The following is a 19,605-nucleotide window of genomic DNA, read 5'->3' on the forward strand; positions in this document are numbered from 1 at the left end:
CAATACCCTAGTCCTGTTTGAGCCCAATACCCACTTCAACCTTTTAGTGATCATAAGACATAGAAGCAGAAGTAGGCCAATCAGCCTGCTCCACTTTTCGATAAGATCATGACTGATCTGATGTGATAATCCTCAATTCCGCGTGGGTCTCACCACAACCCAAAGATGCGCAGGGTAGGTGGATTGGCCATGCTAAATTGCCCCTTAATTGGGAGAAAAACCTGATTGGGTTCTCAAAATTTATTTTTTTAAAGTAATCCTCAACTCCACTTTCCTGCCTTATCCAGATAAGTCTTGATTCCATTACTGGTTAAAAATGTGCCTCTCGGGTAGCATGGTGGCTCGTGCCACCGAGGTCCCAGGTTCGATCCCGGCTCTGGGTCACTGTCCGTGTGGAGTTTGCACATTCTCCCCGTGTCTGCGTGGGTTTCGCCCCCACAACCCAAAGATGTGCAGGCGAGGTAGATTGGCCACACTAAATTGCCCCTTAATTGGAAAAAATGAATTGGGCACTCTGAAATTAAAAGAAAAATAAGAAAAAAAAGCTGTCTATCTCAGCCTTGAACATATGGGCGTCGCAGTGGTTAGCACTGCTGCCTTGCAGTGTCCAAAGATGGTTCGGTTGCGGGGATAGGGCAGGGGAGTGAGCCTAGGTGGGGTGCTCTTTCAGAGGGTTGATGCAGACTCAATGGGCCGAATGGCTTCCTTCTGCAATGAAGGGATTCTATGGTACTCAATGACCAGCTTCTACAGTTCTGCAGTAAAGAATTCCACAGATTCCCTACCCTCAGAGAAGAAATTCCTCCTCATCTCTGTGTTAAGTGAGCGATCCCTAACTCTGAGATTATGCCCTCTGGTCCTAGACTCTCAAGGGGAAACAACTTCTCAGCATCTACCTTGGGCACCACTATCCTAATCAAGATGCTAACCCACCTGGAAACCATATCACAGCATAGCCCCTCACTCAGCAAAAGAAGGGGTTTCAAAATGACATGTAGCTGATATCTTTGTTGCTTCTGAGCTAGTGTTTTCACTGATAGATACGCCATATCCATGTTCCCCAGACAGATAGCATATATATTTGATAAGTGCCTATTTGTTAGGGGCAAGTCCATTTAGTAAGCCACAGTTTTACCTTGTTGGAAGTAACTGCCATTCTTAAGCATTGATCTGTGAAAAAAATAAATCCCTCGTCGACGTTTATAAGATTTCACCATTAAATTACTGCTGCAAAAATGTCTGTTAGAATCTAGTGTTTCATTGATTGCCATCTGTTCGACATGATATGAGCTTTAAAACCACAGCTGGTCCGTCAGCCACTTTAAACTCCTGCCAACTTTTCCCCTAACATTAGCGAACAGGGGATTGCTGTCTTCATCAGCTGGGAAATGACAACCGAGGAACATGAAGAAAGAACTACACATGGTGGTCATTCTGTTCCGGTTAACTGATGGATATAATCCCGCTCATGTTAGCTCCAATATCGGTAAAGCAGATGAGGCATTAAAGCAGCCAACCACTGCCTCCTTGTGTGTTAAAAGATCCACATGTCACTATTTTAAACAGGAGCGAGTTCTTTCCTAGTGTCCTGGCCAATATTTATCCATCAGTCAACATCGTGAGAAACAAACTGTCTGGCCATCATCACATTTCTGCCTTTGGGATCTTGCTGTGCGCAGATTTCCTAAATTGCAACAGTGACTGCGCTTCATAAGTGCCTCATTGGACGTAAAGTGCCCTGGGGCAGCCTAAGCTTGAGAAGAATGCCACATTTAGACAAGTTTCTTCTGTACTTTTCAAGAAAAATTACCATGCCCGTTAAATTATTTCACCTCGGTCGGTTATTTTTCAGTTAACATAATTAATCCAGTTCTTTTGTCCTGCATTAAATAGATTGTGTTTATTCTACTAGCCTAGTGGGTGTGTTATTTTTTTTCAGCCTTGCTAGTTTAATGTACTTTGTTTTCTCACTTTATCTTCCGGGTTCCTGTGCATAGTATGTTATGTGATGTTCTCCACTGCCACAATTCCTGCCAATACCTAGTGCCTACAATGGTATTCCTTAGGTCATGGCACATTGAGTTTACACTGGTGACATTATGGGATATCTTCCATCAGCTGTATGTAGACAATAATCTTCAATCTCCTCAACCTAAAGTACAGTAAGAAGTTTTACAACACCAGGTTAAAGTCCATCAGGTTTATTTGCAGTCACTAGCTTTCGGAGTGTAGCCCCTTCACCAGGTGAGTCACCTGAGGAAGGAGCAGTGCTCCGAAAGCTTAGTGATTCCAAACAAACCTGTTGGACTTTAACCTGGCGTTGTAAGACTTCTTACTGTGCCCACCCCAGTCCAACGCCGGCATCTCCACATCATGGCAACCTAAAGTAATCCAGGATTTTGCTCATATACCGTCGCAAATATTTTTACATTGACTCTTATCTGAATGGCATTTCTTTTAAGACAAAGTACCCCCCCCCCCCCCCCCCACCCCCACCCCCACCCCATATCTTCACAGGTAGAGAAGGATGCAGGAAGCTGTTGCATTATCTCCATGGTTTTAAACAGCATCACAGTTTGCGATCCCAGAAATCGGAACAACGTGAAAAGCTTTACATTTGACCTGTCCTATTGGTCACACAGTGCATTCATTAAAAACGAAGAGGGAATCCTGATTCCAGGTGGACCTACTAGCAGATACGCAGACCAGGTAAGATTATACTGCTGCTTCTGGAAGGATCAAACCTTTATTATACAGACTCATGTTGGCCATATTTAGAGCACAGGACCAAGACAGTGTCTTCATTTCAATATTGAGGAGATTTTGCATTATTTCAGGAGCAGATGGTGCACAGGAGTGTAAGGTTTTAGGCTTTGAGGATAAAAAAGCCTCTGAATTAAAAATTCTATTCTCTGAATTCTTAACTTCTAACATAAGGATCCTAAGTTGTGCTTGACCTACAAGGTACGAATAACTAGTATTTATGAATCAAGTAGAGTTTATTAAGCTAGATTTTGCACATACGTAACACCAAACAGTGAAGACAACATGGAAGCCTTCATCCCTCAAGATCCGAAAGAGTTCTTGAGCGTTGCAGTCATGGGGGGACGGAGTGGGCATTGATGGGGGAGCGGCCATTGATGGGGGGAGCGGCCATTGATGGGGGAGCAGCAATTGAGGGGGGGGGGGGGGGGTTTGCAAGATGGCGCCCCGATCTCAGTGGAGCTGACCTTGCCAGCTTTATCAAGCCCCACCTGCCAGGCTAATGCCATAAACCATGCCCACCAGATTGCAATGAGACTTAAAAAGGTTAAATTATGAGGACCGGTTTCATAAACTGAGCTTGTATTCAGTCCCTTCTGAAGACTCGAAAGGTTAACTCTGTTTCGCTCTCCACAGATGCTGCCAGACCTGGTAAGTTTTTCCAGCCTTTTCTGTTTTTATTACTTGTATTAATCGCCTTGACTAAATAGACTATAAATGGGCAATCTAATCGAGGCGTTTAAGATAATTAAAGGATTTAATTGGCGACTTCCGGTGGCGTGGGCTTGGCTGGTTTGAGTGGAACTATATCCTCTGTGGCAAAATCCAGGACAAAGAGGATGCAGACGCACACACACACACACCACTAAATTTTGTTTAACATTTGTTTTGTTAGAGAAGAGTGTTTGATGATCTTGGCCAAGAAGTGTTGAAGAATGCGTGGAAGGGATACAATGCTACGCTGTTGGCCTATGGTCAGACGGGCTCAGGGAAGAGTTACTCTATGATCGGTTATGGTCCCAACAGAGGGATAATCCCATTAATTTGTGACGAGTTGTTCAGAGCGATTAAACAAAATCAGGAACATGATAAACAGTACCAGGTAAGGATTCGCTATTCTCAGGAGAAATGCTTGGAGGTTGGTAATGGGCAATGGGATTTACGGGGTGTCCAGTGGGTGCTTGTTGGAAGATAACAGCTTTGAGATGGATGGTGGTTACTTTGGAGGCTGGGAGCAAGTGTTTGGAGGCAATTGATGGAAGCAGATTACGTGTAAGCTTTGGTTCAAAGACCGAAAAGATGCTTATTCGGGCATTGCACATTATTCAGTGATGGTTAACTCTTCCAGCATGCTTCGCAAACAGGCTTTCGAGCTGTTAGTTGTTTAACAAATGATTAATGAATTCAGGAGGATACAGAGGAAATCCAGCTGGCCAATCCGGGATAAACATTATTGGTCTGGCTTTGGGGTGTGTGTCCTGCGGAGATGTTTTGCAGGTTGGGCCCCTGCTCGTTGGCGTTTCGGAGAACGAGAGGTGATCCTGTTGAAACATAGAAGAATCTGAGGGAGTTTGACAGGGTATGGACGCTGAGAGGATATTTCACTTTGTGCAGGAATTTAGAACTAGGACGCACAGTTTCAAAGGGGTCTCCCATTTAAGACCGCAATGAGGAGGAATTTCGTCCCTCAGAGGGGCATTAGTCTATGGAATTCTCTTCCACAGAGAGCAGTGGAGGCTGAGTCATTGAATATAGGCCGAGTATCAGATTTTTGATTGAAAAGGAAGTGGAGGGTTATGGGGAGAGGCAGGAAGTTGAGTTAAAGCCAAAATCAGATCATACTGAAAGATGAAGCCGGCTTAAGGGTCTGGATGGTTTACTCTTGCTTCTATTTTTATGTTCTGATGTTCATATAGATTAAACCTGGTAGCTATCAATCCTCCATCACAGGCTATTGATCAAGTGATGATTAATCTCCCCATGAGCATTGTAGAGTACGGGGGGGGAGGGGCATCTGCGGGTTGGTTCATTCCACAGGATAAAACCCGGCCCAGGTAGGAGCTGGGTTTCCAGAATATTCCTGGCTGCGATTTGGACTGTTGGTTGTATATACCTTTCCTAAATAAACCTTTCTTGACTTTCCTTTCTGGACTTTGTCTGGACTTTAGGGGCAGCAGAGTAGACAGTAGTTAGCACTGTGGCTTCACAGCTCCAGGGTCCCAGGTTTGATTCCCGGCTTGGGTCACTGTCTGTGTGGAGTCTGCACGTTCTTCCCGTGTCTGTGTGAGTTTCCTCCGGGTGCTCCGGTTTCCTCCCACAGTCCAAAGATGTGCAGGTTAGGTGGATTAGCCATTCTGAGTTATTGGCCATGCTAAATCGCCCTTAGTGTCCAAAAAGGTTCTGAATTGCCCCTTAGAGTCCAAGTGAGGAGAGGTTGGGTTACAAGGATAGGGCGGGGGAATTGGCCTAGGTAGAGTACTCCTTGGGAGGGTCGGTGCAGACTCGATGTGCCGAATGGCCGCCTCCTGCACTGTAGTGATTCTGTGGATTCTATGGATACATTATGAACCAGACTTGATATTTCTGAATGAAATCAAAGTATTAGTTCAATGTTGAAACCTGAAGCTTCTTGACAAACTCTTTAAGCTTTGCTATGTTAGTCAGGGAGGAACATAGAACATAGAACATACAGTGCAGAAGGAGGACATTCGGCCCATCGAGTCTGCCCTGACCCACTTAAACGCTCACTTCCACCCTAACCCAATAACCCCTCCTAACCTTTTTGGACACTAAGGGCAATTGATCATGGCCAATCCACCTAACCTACACATCTTTGGACTGTGGGAGGAAACCGGAGCACCCGGAGGAAACGCACGGGGAGAACGTGCAGACTCCACACAGACAGTGACCCAGTGGGGAATCGAACCTGGGACCCAGGCGCTGTGAATCCACGGTGCTAATCACTGTCTACTGTGCTGCCCCTAAAGTCCAGATAAAGCCCAGAAAGGAAAGTCAAGAAAGGTTTATTTAGGAAAAGTATATACAAGCAACAGTTCAAACTGCAGCCGGGAATATTCTGGAAACCCAGCTCCTACCTGGGCCGGGTTTTATCCTGTGGAATGAACCAATCCGCAGATGCCCCCCCCCCCCCCCCCCCCCCCCCCCCCCCCCCAGCGGGGCAGCTCGTACTCTACAATGCTCGCGGGGTAGTATCTGTGGGTGGGTCTCATGGGGGTTGTAACATTTGCACTCCTATTTCCTGAGGAGATTCAAATCTCTCAGTTGAAATCTTGATTGGAATTGGCTTGTGTTGACTAGCATTTACCTATTTATATTGATGGTAGAACGTAGCTATTGTGATTAGCGCTGAAATGTCAGTCATTCTAGAATGCATAGAGAGGTTAATGATAATATAAGCAGATGTCTGCCCTATGAATATAGGATGATTGTGTTGAGAGTAACATGGCATTAAAGTCCCAGCTTAATTTCTTTTCTTTTGCAGATTTATTTCAGCATGTTGGAAATCTACAATGAAAAGGTCAGTTTTACTTTCTACTGCAAGACATATGACAATTTGTTCAAGAAGGGGGGTAGAGACAACCCCGGTAACTATAGGCCAGTGAGCCGCACTTCTGTTGTGGGCAAAGTCTTGGAAAGGTTTATAAGAGATAGGATGTATAATCATCTGGAAAGGAATAATTTGATTAGAGATAGTCAACACGGTTTTGTGAAGGGTAGGTCGTGCCTACCTTATTGAGTTCTTTGAGAAGGTGACCAAACAGGTGAATGAGAGTAAAGCAGTTGATGTGGTGTATATGGATTTCAGTAAAGCGTTTGATAAGGTTCCCCACGGTAGGCAATTGCAGAAAATACGGAGGCATGGGATTCAGGGTGATTTAGCAGCTTGGATCAGAAATTGGCTAGCTGGAAGAAGACAAAGGGTGGTGGTTGATGGGAAATGCTCAGACTGGAGTCCAGTTACTAGTGGTGTACCACAAGGATCTGTTTTGGGGCCACTGCTGTTTGTCATTTTTATAAATGACCTGAAGGAAGGCGTAGAAGGATGGGTGAGTAAATTTGCAGATGACACTAAAGTCGGTGGAGTTGTGGACAGTGCGGAAGGATGTTACAAGTTACAGAGGGACATAGATAAGCAGCAGAGCTGGGCTGAGAGGTGGCAAATTGAGTTTAATGCAGAAAAGTGTGAGGTGATTCATTTTGGAAGGAGGAACAGGAATACAGAGTAATGGGCTAATGGTAAGATTCTTGGTAGTGTGGATGAGCAGAGAGATCTCGGTGTCCATGTCCATAGATCCCTGAAAGTTGCCACCCAGGTTGAGAGGGTTGTTAAGAAGGCGTACGGTGTGTTAGCTTTTATTGGTAGAGGGATTGAGTTTCGGAGCCATGAGGTCATGTTGCAGCTGTACAAAACTCTGGTGCGGCCGCATTTGGAGTATTGCGTGCAATTCTTGTCGTCGCATTATAGGAAGGATGTGGAAGCATTGGAAAGGGTGCAGAGGAGATTTACCAGAATGTTGCCTGGTATGGAGGGAAGATCTTATGAGGGAAGGCTGGGGGACTTGAGGCTGTTTTTGTTAGAGAGAAGAAGGTTAAGAGGTGACTTAATTGAGGCATACAAGATGATCAGAGGATTAGATAGGGTGGACAGTGAGAGCCTTTTTCCTCGGTTGGTGATGTCTAGCACGAGGGGACATTGCTTTAAATTGAGGGGAGATAGATATAGGACAGATGTCAGAGGTAGGTTCTTTACTCAGAGAGTAGTAGGGGCATGGAATGCCCTGCCTGCAACAGTAGTGGACTCGCCAACACTAAGGGCATTCAAATGGTCATTGGATAGACATATGGACGATAATGGAATAGTGTAGAGGGACTTTAGAGGGGTTTCACAGGTCGGCGCAACATCAAGGGCTGAACAGCCTGTACTGCGCTGTAATGTTCTATGTTCTATATTGTTCTCTCAATAGTATGATGGGAGTAGGTCTGGCACTGGGTGCAAGATGAAGACATATCCTGAGGGGATAGGTTCAAAGATCTTTCCGGTGTGAAGCGATTCATTTTGGTCGGGAGAAGAAAGAGCAGCAATATGAATAAAAATGGTGAAATGAAAGCACAACACCACAAATGCTGGAAATCTGAAGTAAAAACAGAAAATGCTGAGACAGGGAGTTGGGGAGGGGAGGGTCTCGGAGATACACAAGGAATTGATGGGGTGGGAAGGGGTCCTAATCGGGGAGGTGAAGAGGAAGTGGGAGGAAGATCTGGGAGGAGAGTTGGAAGTCGGAATATGAGAAAAGGCCTTGAGGAGAGTTCATTCATCCTCGTCGTGTGCCAGGCTTGCCCTGATCCAGTTCAAGGTGGTTCATAGGGGCCCACATGACCGCAGCCCGGATGAGTAGGTTTTTTGAAGTGGAGGATAGGTGCGGACGCTGTGGGGGAAGCCCGGCGAACCATGTGCATATGTTCTGAGCATGTCCGAAGTTGAGGGGATTCTGGCAGGGATTTGCGGGCGTCACGTCAGAGGTCCTGGAAAGCAGGGTGACTTCGAGTCCAGAGATGGCAATATTTGGGGTATCGGAAGATCCAGGACTCCAGGGGGAGAGGGAGGCCGATGTCCTGGCCTTCTCCTCCCTGGTGGCCCGGAGATAGATTTTTCTGGGATGGAGGGACTCGGAGCCTCCAAAATCAGGCGGATGGGTAGTGACTTGGCAGAGTTCCTCAGGCTGGAAAAAAATTAAGTTCACCTTGAGAGGTGGCAGCCAACTCAGGGGTTCGCCCGGAGGTGGCAGCTGTTCATCAACTTCTATAAGGAAAATTGAATGTCAGCAGTGGGGGGAGGGGCGGGGGGGCAAGTGGTTAGCACTGTAGCTTCACAGCGCCCAGGTCCCAGGTTCGATTCCCCGCTGGGTCACTGTCTGAGCGGAGTATGCACGTTCTCCCCATGTCTGTGTGGGTTTCCTCCGGGTGCTCTGGTTTCCTCCCACTGTCCAAAGACGTGCAGGTTAGGTGGATTGGCCATGCTAAATTGCCCTTAGTGTCCAGAAAAGGTTAGGAAGGCTTATGGGGATAGGGTGGAAGTGAGGGCTTAAGTGGGTCGGTGCAGACTGGATGGGTTGAATGGCCTCCTTCTGCACTGTATATTCTATGTTTTCCTTTCAACAAATATTCTTCTTAACCCCAAAATAGAAGATGAGAGTGAAGAAGGGTGTGGCAAAGAGCATTGGCAAATAAAGAGCTGTTCTCTTTAAAATAAATACCAAAAGTGGTGAGAAATGATGTGAAAGAATAAAGTTAATCTAAATAGGGAGGGGAGACTTTAGAGACTAAGAGGAAAATAAGGTTTGATAGAGCCAACCACAGTTGATGGGTTTACAAATTTCTTATATTGGGAGTCACTTTGATGCTTTATTATTACAACTTAAATAGCAAAGCTCCCAGTGATTTGGGTAATGTTAATAATTGCTTATTCCTGTGATATTAGGGTTAATTTCCATCTCGCCATGAATGAGTTGAAAATTAAATAAAACCTGCCTGTCACAGGGAGACTGGAATTTCCTTTGTCACACCTGCAGTCGAAGGGTTAAAGGAGAGATGTAAGGTCTATATATTTTGACCACATCTGCAACTATCTGTCTCCTAGGTGATTGATTTGTTATCCAGGAGCAAACAGCCTGGAGGTCTAAAGGTGCGAGAGAGCCCCCAGAGGGGTTTCTATGTGGAAGATCTAATGTCGGTGCCTTGTGAAAGCTACCAGCAGGTCGAACAGTTGATGAAAGAAGGAAATAGGAAGAGGATCACAGCATGCACCAATGTCAATACCAGCAGCAGCCGCTCACACATGATCATCACCGTCCGATTCAAACAGGTACCAGTCAGCAGGGCAAGGCTGACACCAAGTCAGACAATTTTCTGAATCATTAACCGTTGTGAGTTGAAATAACTTCAGCCACGTTTACTATTATATAATGGGATGGCACATTGGTTAGCACTGCTGCCTCATAGCCCCAGGGTCCTGGGTCCAATTCCAGCCTCGGGTCACTGTCTGTGCGGAGTCTCCACGTTCCCCCCCCCGTGTCTGCGTGGGTTTCCTCCGGGTGCTCCGGTTTCCTCCCACAGTCCAAAGATATTCAAGTGAGGCGGATTGGCCATGCTAAATTGTCCCTCAGTGTCCAAAAGGTTAGGTGAGGTTACTGGGTTATGGGGATAGGGTGAAGAAGTGGGTTTACGTAGGTTGCTCTTTCCAAGGGCCGGTGCAGATTCGATGGGCCGAATGGCCTCCTTCTGCACTGTAAATTCTATGATTCTAAATGACCTGGACCTAAGCATACAGGACATAATTTCAAAGCCTGTAGATGACAGGAAACTCAGGAATCTAACAGCGAGGAAGAAAGTAATAGATTTTGACGAGTAAAATGGGCAGACACAAGTCAGATAAACATTAAGGCAGAGAAGTGTGAAGTGATTCGCTTTGGTCGGTAGAATGAAGAGTGTGGTGATATCATGGTTGTGTTATAATTCACCCACTGCCCACAAGGGGACTCAGTAGTATATAAGTTAATGTTAGAATCTGGTGAATCCTCAGACTGACTGAAGGGCTGGAAGAGAGAGATTGCTTGTGCATGAACATACTGTTATTCATCTATTGTTTTGTATCTAGTTTACCCACAGTTAATGTTAATAAATAATTTATAGCTTTAGCTACAAGTGTTCTTCTAATATTAATCAGTCCATCCGACAAGGTCATTACAAAGACAGGGGGCGAAATTCTCCCATCGGGAGACTAAGTGCCGACGCCGGAGTGAAAATCGGAGTGTTTCACTCCGGCGTCGGAGGCCGCTCCTCGCCCCCTATTCTCCCAACCCCAGGGGGCTAGGAGCGGCGCCGCATCAATTGTGCGCGCCGGGCCTTGCCGCCGCGTGAAAGCGGCGCCACGTAAATTACGCGGCCAGCGTCGTGTAAATGACGTCACCCACGCATGCGCAGGTTGGCCGGCGCCAACCCGCGCATGCGCAGTTGCCGTCCTCCCTGCGGGTGCCCCGCAAGACATGGAGGATTGATCTTGCAGGGCGGCGGAGGAAAAGAGTGCGTCCTTTAGAGACGCCGGCCCGCCGATCGGTGGTGCTTGATCCCACCCGGGCCGGAGAATCGCTGCTCACCTGCTACAAACGGCGAGCGGCGATTCTCCGAGCAGTCTGTCGTGAAACGCGGCACACCGTTTTGGGGGCCAGGGGGGGTGGGAGAATCGCGTGCGGGTGCCAAGGCGGCGTGGCGGGAATCGCCCAGCACTCCCGCAATTCTCCCACCCGGCGTGGGGGTCGGAGAATTGCGACCAGGCACTATAAATAAAACAGTACAGGTTTAAAGCAGGTGCCTTTTAAAGAGGGTTCCAGCATTCTTATCTCATATACAGAGGCATGGGATACAACTGTAAGAACGTTATAATAAAACATTGATTGAGAAACAAAACTTAGAATGGAACCCCTGCTGAAGTGTTGACCCTCACATTTACTGTGAAAAGCCCTTAGTCGCCACATTCCGGCCCCTGTTCGGGGAGGCCGGTACAGGAATTGAACTCGTGCTGCTGGCATTGTTCTGCATTATAAGCCAGCTGTTTAGCTCACTGTGCAAAACCAGCCCCTAATGTTCACAACTGTAGAACGAGTCACCTGAACAAATCAACAAATATGTAAAAGGAGCCATGCCCTCAGTTCGGTGAGAGAAGCAATTCCTTCACAGAAGATCAGAAGCGGCATAGTGGCACAGTTGTGGGGGGGGGGGGGGGGGGGGGAGGGGGGGGGGGGGGTGGTGGCACGGTGGCACAGTGGTTAGCACTGCTGCCTTACAGCGCCTGGGGCCAGGGTTAAATTCCGACCTTGGGTGACTGTGTGGAGTTTGTACATTCTCCCCGTGTCTGCGTGGGTTTCCTCCCGCAGTCCAAAGATGTGTGGGTTTGGTGGATTGGTCATGATAAATTGCCCCTTAGTGTCCAGGATGGGTAGAGTGCTCATTCGATGGGTCGGTGCAGACTCAATGGGCCGAATGGCCTCCTTCTGCACTGTAGGGATTCTATAAGGAAAAACATTGGAGCGGATTAAAAAATATAATTCTTATAAACAACAAAGTGTAGGGATAGAGCTTTTGATGAATTCACCTGGGGGTTGGAAATGTGTACGAGCCTGTGGAGGGGGCAGCCTGCCGGTACATTCAAGGGAGAGCTGGATGGACATCGAGCTGAGAAGGGATCTTGCATGGGAGGAGTGAGGGTTTTTTTTTTTTCATTTTCTGCTTGGTCAGATTGAGGTGATACTTGAAGTGGAAAATATTGCAGGACTGTGAGAAAACACAGGGGAATGGAACCAATCGGTTAACTCTTCCAGAGAGCTAACACAGGCACAGTGGGCCAAATGGCCTCCTCTGTTGTATAATTTAATGATTTTTCGGCCAATCATGGGAACCACACCTGAGGAAAGATAGCTGAGACCTTAGTAAGACCAGAGGAATTTTATTAGAATAATATCAGGAATTAAGACTTTGGTTATATCGGCAGCCAAGAGAAACAGGTCAAAGCAGAAGATTAAAGCAGTGTCCTAAAGGAGGGGAAAGAGGTGGTAGGGCCTGGACAGCTCAAGGCACTGTTGTCAATGGTATCACAACAAAAATCAGAGACATGCAAGAGATCAAAGTTGGAGGAGCGCAGAGATTGAGGAGGACTGGAGGAGGTTACAGATAGAGGGAGGGATGAGGCCTTATAAGGATTTGTAAGTAAGGATGACAATTTTAAGATTGAGGAGTTGCTGAACTTTTATATATATATATATATATATATATTTTTTAAAATTCAGAGTACCCAATTATTATTTTTTTCCAATTAAGGGGCAATTTAGCATGGCCAATCTAACTACCCTGTGCATCTTTTTGGATTGTGGGGTTCAGACCCAAATGGACACTGGGGGAATGTGCAAACTCCACATGGACCCGTGGCTGGGATCAAACCCGGGTCCTCTGTGCCGTGAGGCAGTAGGGGTAACCAGTGCGCCGCCATGCTGCCCTCAGGAGTGGCTGAACTCGGAACCAATGTAGGTTAAACAAGCTCATGATCGGTGAATGGGATTTGGTGTGAGTTAAGCTACAAGAAGCAGAGTTCTGGATGAGTTTCATTTTATAGAAGGTGCAAGGAGGGAGGTGACTCGTTCTATAGTCTGGACATATTGGAATAGTTGAGTCAGTTGAAAACTACTGATAGGCAAAAATTGGACATGGTCATCTAAGCAGGGACTTTGTACCCAATAGTACACTGTGTTTATTATGTTAATTAATGCTGCTGCTTTATTTCAAATGACATAAATTTTAGTTAATTAGGGATGGGTTTAAAATAAGACCATAAGACCATAAGACATAGGAGCGGAAGTAAGGCCATTCGGCCCATCGAGTCCACTCCACCATTCAATCATGGTTGATTTCAACTCCATTTACCCGCTCTCTCCCCATAGCCCTTAATTCCTCGAGAAATCAAGAATTTATCAATTTCTGTCTTAAAGACACTCAATGTCCTGGCCTCCACCGCCCTCTGTGGCAATGAATTCCACAGACCTACCACTCTCTGGCTGAAGAAATTTCTCCTCATCTCTGTTCTAAAGTGACTCCCTTTTATTCTAAGGCTGTGCCCCCGCGTCCTAGTCTCCCCTGCTAATGGAAACAACTTCCCTACGTCCATCCTATCCAAGCCATTCATTATCTTGTAAGTTTCTATTAGATCTCCCCTCAACCTCCTAAACTCCAATGAATATAATCCCACGATCCTCAGACGTTCGTCGTATGTTAGGCCTACCATTCCTGGGATCATCCGTGTGAATCTCCGCTGGACCCGCTCCAGTGCCAGTATGTCCTTCCTGAGGTGTGGGGCCCAAAATTGCTCACAGTATTCTAAATGGGGCCTAACTAGTGCTTTATAAAGCCTCAGAAGTACATCCCTGCTTTTATATTCCAAGCCTCTTGAGATAAATGACAACATTACATTTGCTTTCTTAATTACGGACTCAACCTGCAAGTTTACCTTTAGAGAATCCTGGACTAGGACTCCCAAGTCCCTTTGCACTTTAGCATTATGAATTTTGTCACCGTTTAGAAAATAGTCCATGCCTCTATTCTTTTTTCCAAAGTGCAAGACCTCGCACTTGCCCACGTTGAATTTCATCAGCCACTTCTTGGACCATTCTCCTAAACTGTCTAAATCTTTCTGCAGCCTCCCCACCTCCTCAATACTACCTGCCCCTCCACCTATCTTTGTATCATCGGCAAACTTGGCCAGAATGCCCCCAGTCCCGTCATCTAGATCGTTAATATATAAAGAGAACAGCTGTGGCCCCAACACTGAACCCTGCGGGACACCACTTGTCACCGGTTGCCATTCCGAAAAAGAACCTTTTATCCCAACTCTCTGCCTTCTGTCTGACAGCCAATCGTCAATCCATGTTAGTACCTTGCCTCGAATACCATGGGCCCTTATTTTACTCAGCAGTCTCCCGTGAGGCACCTTGTCAAAGGCCTTTTGGAAGTCAAGATAGATAACATCCATTGGCTCTCCTTGGTCTAACCTATTTGTTATCTCTTCAAAGAACTCTAACAGATTTGTCAGGCACGACCTCCCCTTACTAAATCCATGCTGACTTGTCCTAATCCGACCCTGCACTTCCAAGAATTTAGAAATCTCATCCTTAACGATGGATTCTAGAATTTTGCCAACAACCGAGGTTAGGCTAATTGGCCTATAATTTTCCATCTTTTTTCTTGTTCCCTTCTTGAACAGGGGGGTTACAACAGCGATTTTCCAATCCTCTGGGACTTTCCCTGATTCCAGTGACTTTTGAAAGATCATAACTAACGCCTCCACTATTTCTTCAGCTATCTCCTTTAGAACTCTAGGATGTAGCCCATCTGGGCCCGGAGATTTATCAATTTTCAGACCTTTTAGTTTCTCTAGCACCTTCTCCTTTGTGATGGCAACCATATTCAACTCTGCCCCCTGACTTTCCTGAATTGTTGGGATATTACTCATGTCTTCTACTGTGAAGACGGACGCAAAGTACTTATTAAGTTCCTCAGCTATTTCCTTGTCTCCCATCACTAGATTACCAGCGTCATTTTGGAGCGGCCCAATGTCTACTTTTGCCTCCCGTTTGTTTTTAATGTATTTAAAGAAACTTTTACTATCATTCCTAATGTTACTGGCTAGCCTACCTTCATATTTGATCCTCTCCTTCCTTATTTCTCTCTTTGTTATCCTCTGTTTGTTTTTGTAGCCTTCCCAATCTTCTGACTTCCCACTACTCTTTGCCACATTATAGGCTCTCTCTTTTGCCTTGATGCATTCCCTGACTTCCTTTGTTAGCCATGGTTGCCTAATCCTCCCTCTGATAACCTTTCTTTTCTTTGGGATGAACCTCTGCACTGTGTCCTCAATTACTCCCAGAAACTCCTGCCATTGCTGTTCTACTGTCTTTCCCACTAGGCTCTGCTTCCAGTCGATTTTCGTCAGTTCCTCCCTCATGCGCCTGTAATTACCTTTATTTAACTGTAAAACCTTTACATCTGATTCTACCTTCCTTCTTTCAAATTGCAGACTGAATTCTACCATATTATGATCACTGCTTCCTAAGTGTTCCCTTACTTTAAGATCTTTTATCAATTCTGGCTCATTACATAACACTAAGTCCAGAATAGCCTGTTCCCTCGTGGGCTCCATCACAAGCTGTTCCAAAAAGCCATCCTGTAAACATTCAATTAATTCCCTTTCTTTGGGTCCACTGGCAACATTATTTACCCAGTCCACCTGCATATTGAAGTCCCCCATGATCACTGTGACCTTGCCTTTCTGACATGCCCTTTCTATTTCGTGGTGCATTTTGTGCCCCTGGTCCTGACCACTGTCAGGAGGCCTGTACATAATTCCCATTATGGTTTTTTTGCCTTTGTGGTTCCTCAACTCTACCCACACAGACTCCACATCGTCTGACCCTATGTCGTTTAGTGCTATTGATTTAATTTCATTTCTAATTAACAAGGCAACCCCGCCCCCTCTACCCATCTCTCTGTCTTTTCGATAGGTTGTAAATCCCTGGATGTTTAACTGCCAGTCCTGAATCCCCTGCAACCATGTCTCTGTGATGCCTACCACATCATACCTGCCAGTCACAATCTGGGCCACAAGCTCATCTACCTTGTTCCGTACACTGCGGGCATTTAAATATAGCACCTTTAATTCCCTATTGACTGTCCCTTTTTGTTTTCTTAGTGTGGTGGACCTTGGTTTACTGAGCCTTTCCATACACTGTGTCATATTTTGTGAGATGGGGACTATCGTAACCTCTCCTGAGCTCTGTCTTTTCGTGATTTTTTGTAATCCTAAGCAGCTACGCTTCCCACTGATTCCTTCACCTCTTGGTTCCCTGACTTTCCCTTCCCCCCCAGTCTCTAGTTTAAAGTCCTATTGACCACCCTATTTACTCTTTTCTCCAGAACACTGGTCCCAGCTCGGTTCAGGTGGAGACCATCCCAACGGTATAGGTCCCCCCTGTCCCAAAACTGATGCCAGTGTCCCATGAAAAGGAACCCCTCTTTCCCACACCACTCTTTCAGCCACGTGTTAACTTCCCTTATTCTTGCCTCCCTATGCCAATTTGCACGTGGCTCGGGCAGTAATCCGGAGATTATGACCCTTGAGGACCTGTTTTTTAATTTGAATCCTAACTCTTTATAATCTCTAAACAGGTCCTCTTTCCTAGACTTGCCTAAGTTGTTGGTACCGACATGGACTACAACAACTGGATCCTCCCCCTCCCTCTCCAATATCCTTTCAAGCCGGTCAGAGATGTCCCGCACCCTAGCACCGGGCAGGCAACATACCATGCGGGACCCTCTATCCTGCTCACAAAGGATACTATCTATCCCTCTGATAATAGAATCCCCTACAACTACAACTTGCCTATTTACTTCCTCCCCTTGAATGGCCTGCTGAACCATGGTGCCTTGGACAGCTGACTCATCCTTCCTGCAGCCCTGTTCGCCATCCACACAGGGAGCAAGTGCCTCGTACCTGTTGGACAGGGTCAAGGGCTGAGGCTCCTGAGTTCCTGACTGCTGGTTCCCTTTACCTGCCTGACTTGCAGTCACACCCTGCTGTCCCTGGCCACTGGCAGGATTTAAACTATTTACTCTGACAGGTGTGACTGCCTCCTGAAACAAAGTGTCCAGGTAAGCCTCCCCCTCCCGGATGTGCCTCAGTGTGTGAAGCTCAGGCTCCAGCTCATCAACTCTGAGCCGGAGTTCTTCGAGCAGCCAACACTTACTGCAGATGTGGTCGCTGCAGCTCGCAATGGGATCTGCCAGCTCCCACATCAAGCAGCTTAAGCACGTCACCTGACCAGCCATCTCTAATTAATTAATTTGTTTAATTTAAGTTTACGAGTTTTAAATTTGGGGCAGATTGGTTATCAACCAATCAGATCACAGCTTCCCTCTGATGTCACTTTTGAAAAAAAAGTGGAAAACAGGAAGTTACCGTTAGGTCTGTATACTCACCCAGAGACTGCTCCTCCTCCTCTGAATGGCTCCCGAAACTAGGCCTCGATCCCCGGGTTAAAGTGAGTTTTTATACTCACCCAGAGACTGCTCCTCCTCCTCTGAACGGCTCCCGAAACTAAGCCTCGATCCCCGGGTTAAAGTGAGTTTTTATACTCACCCAGAGACTGCTCCTCCTCCTCTGAACGGCTCCCGAAACTAGGCCTCGATCCCCGGGTTAAAGTGAGTTTTTATACTCACCCAGAGACTGCTCCTCCTCCTCTCAACGGCTCCCGAAACTAGGCCTCGATCCCCGGGTTAAAGTGAGTTTTTATACTCACCCAGAGACTGCTCTTCCTCCTCTGAACGGCTCCCGAAACTAGGCCTCGATCCCCGGGTTAAAGTGAGTTTTTATACTCACTCAGAGACTGCTCCTCCTCCTCTGAACGGCTCCCGAAACTAGGCCTCGATCCCCGGGTTAAAGTGAGTTTTTATACTCACCCAGAGACTGCTCCTCCTCCTCTGAACGGCTCCCGAAACTAGGCCTCGATCCCCGGGTTAAAGTGAGTTTTTATACTCACTCAGAGACTGCTCCTCCTCCTCTGAACGGCTGAAACTAGGCCAACGGACAGACCTTTTTTTTTGGTTAGAGGAGGAGGATGGGTGGGAGACACTCCGTAAGTAGTGTTTCGGGTAAAGCTGTCACTCGAGAACAGCCCCTTCACAAACCACCTTCAACTTACGCTGACCGCACTGCACGTATGCAAATGTCCCCGGAACAGCCAATCAGAAGCTCTGCTCTGCTGCCCTCTGCTAAAAGGACTAAAAGGAGTTCACTGCCAAACCTTCAGTAAAAAAACAATGTCCTATTTCTCAGAAAAAATGTTCAATGTGTTATGGACACCTGGTCAGCCATAACAATGGCTAAGCGATTGAACCAGAGGCGTAACCTTTTAAAGGTTTAAGACGGCGCAGAAAGATAGATTTTTTTTCTGGCAGTGATAATATAAGAAATAAGGCTTGGTTATTTTATAAACATACTTTATTAAAACAAAAGAAAAGAAAACAATATTTAATCTCTTAAACCAACTCTACCCCTCACAGATTACATATAGTTTCTTAACCTTAACACTAGTTCCCATCAAACAACACTTTTCATGAAAATACAGCTCTCATTACACTTACATATAGAGGCGAAGAACCATTTCCCTCTTTGTTTTTGTTCATGACCTCTTTGATAGCTGCTTACATCCTTCTCCCTTTCCCTGTTCCAAGTCGATTAATTCTCTCTCTCTCTCTTTCTCTCATTCTCTCTCTCTCTCGCTCTAAGCTCTACTCAGCACTTAAAACAAAGGTCCTCCTCAGGGATATCCAGACCGGAGCCTATCAACTGTAATTGGGCTGCTTGATTGTCCACTCCCGTTTACACAAAACACCGTTTCAAATTTTTTTTTTAGAGTATCCAATTATTTTGTTTACAATTAAGGGGCAATTTAACGGGGCCAATCACCTAACCTGCACATCTTTTGGGCTGTGGGGGTGAGACCCACGCAGACATGGAGAGACTGTGCAAACTCACCACAGACAGTGACCTGGGGCCAGGATCGAACCTGGGTCCTCAGCGGTGTCGGCAGCAGTGCTAACCACTGTGCTGCCCTGAGAGCTGCCATTCATGTGCAACTACCTTCCATTGACGGACAAATTAGTTATCAGCCTCTCTAATAGGATCATGGTTTGTCAAACAAGGTTGTCCAGAATGACAATGGATCTTGCGTAGATCATCCAGGGCATCCTGTTAATGAGGTTAAGTCTGAATGGGACAAGGTAACTCAGACTGTGGGCATATCCCTCTGAGTCTGCTGCTAGCAGTCTTTTCTTTCAGTTTGTTCAACCCCGAAATTGCCTGCTAGATGTTGGACCCCATTTCTCGATCCACGTTCCTAATATCTCCCTATCATGACAAATGGCACAGTTGATTAATTAGCCTGCTGATTGTGGAACACAAATTGCTTATTCTGCTTGATGTGTTTTCACACAGGTATTTTTAAAAGACCACTTAACAAAACAGTCTGACATAAATTTGGTGGATTTGGCTGGCAGCGAGAGGCAGAAAACCTCTGGTTCTGAGGGGGACCGGCTGAGAGAGGGGAGTGCCATTAATCTCAGTTTAACTACACTGGGCAACGTCATCAGGTGGGACAACACAGAAAACACTGCCAACTTGCCAGAGGTTACTTTAACAGGCAAGATGCCACCTGGACACTCTGG

General features: G+C 46.3%; 1 protein-coding gene across 1 annotated transcript in view; it reads left to right on the forward strand.

The window, feature by feature from the left end:
- The window catches only part of kif28 (kinesin family member 28), an 83,703-nt gene that overhangs the window by 2,338 nt on the left and 61,760 nt on the right, over nucleotides 1–19,605 (forward strand). Inside the window, exons 2-6 of the mRNA XM_038819531.1 lie at nucleotides 2,518–2,709; nucleotides 3,659–3,865; nucleotides 6,266–6,301; nucleotides 9,422–9,646; nucleotides 19,376–19,530. Of these exons, the coding sequence (XP_038675459.1) occupies nucleotides 2,518–2,709; nucleotides 3,659–3,865; nucleotides 6,266–6,301; nucleotides 9,422–9,646; nucleotides 19,376–19,530 (815 nt within the window). The remainder of the gene's footprint in view (nucleotides 1–2,517; nucleotides 2,710–3,658; nucleotides 3,866–6,265; nucleotides 6,302–9,421; nucleotides 9,647–19,375; nucleotides 19,531–19,605) is intronic.

This window comes from Scyliorhinus canicula, chromosome 1 (assembly GCF_902713615.1).
Source record: "Scyliorhinus canicula chromosome 1, sScyCan1.1, whole genome shotgun sequence".
Classification (NCBI taxonomy): Eukaryota; Metazoa; Chordata; class Chondrichthyes; order Carcharhiniformes; family Scyliorhinidae; genus Scyliorhinus; species Scyliorhinus canicula.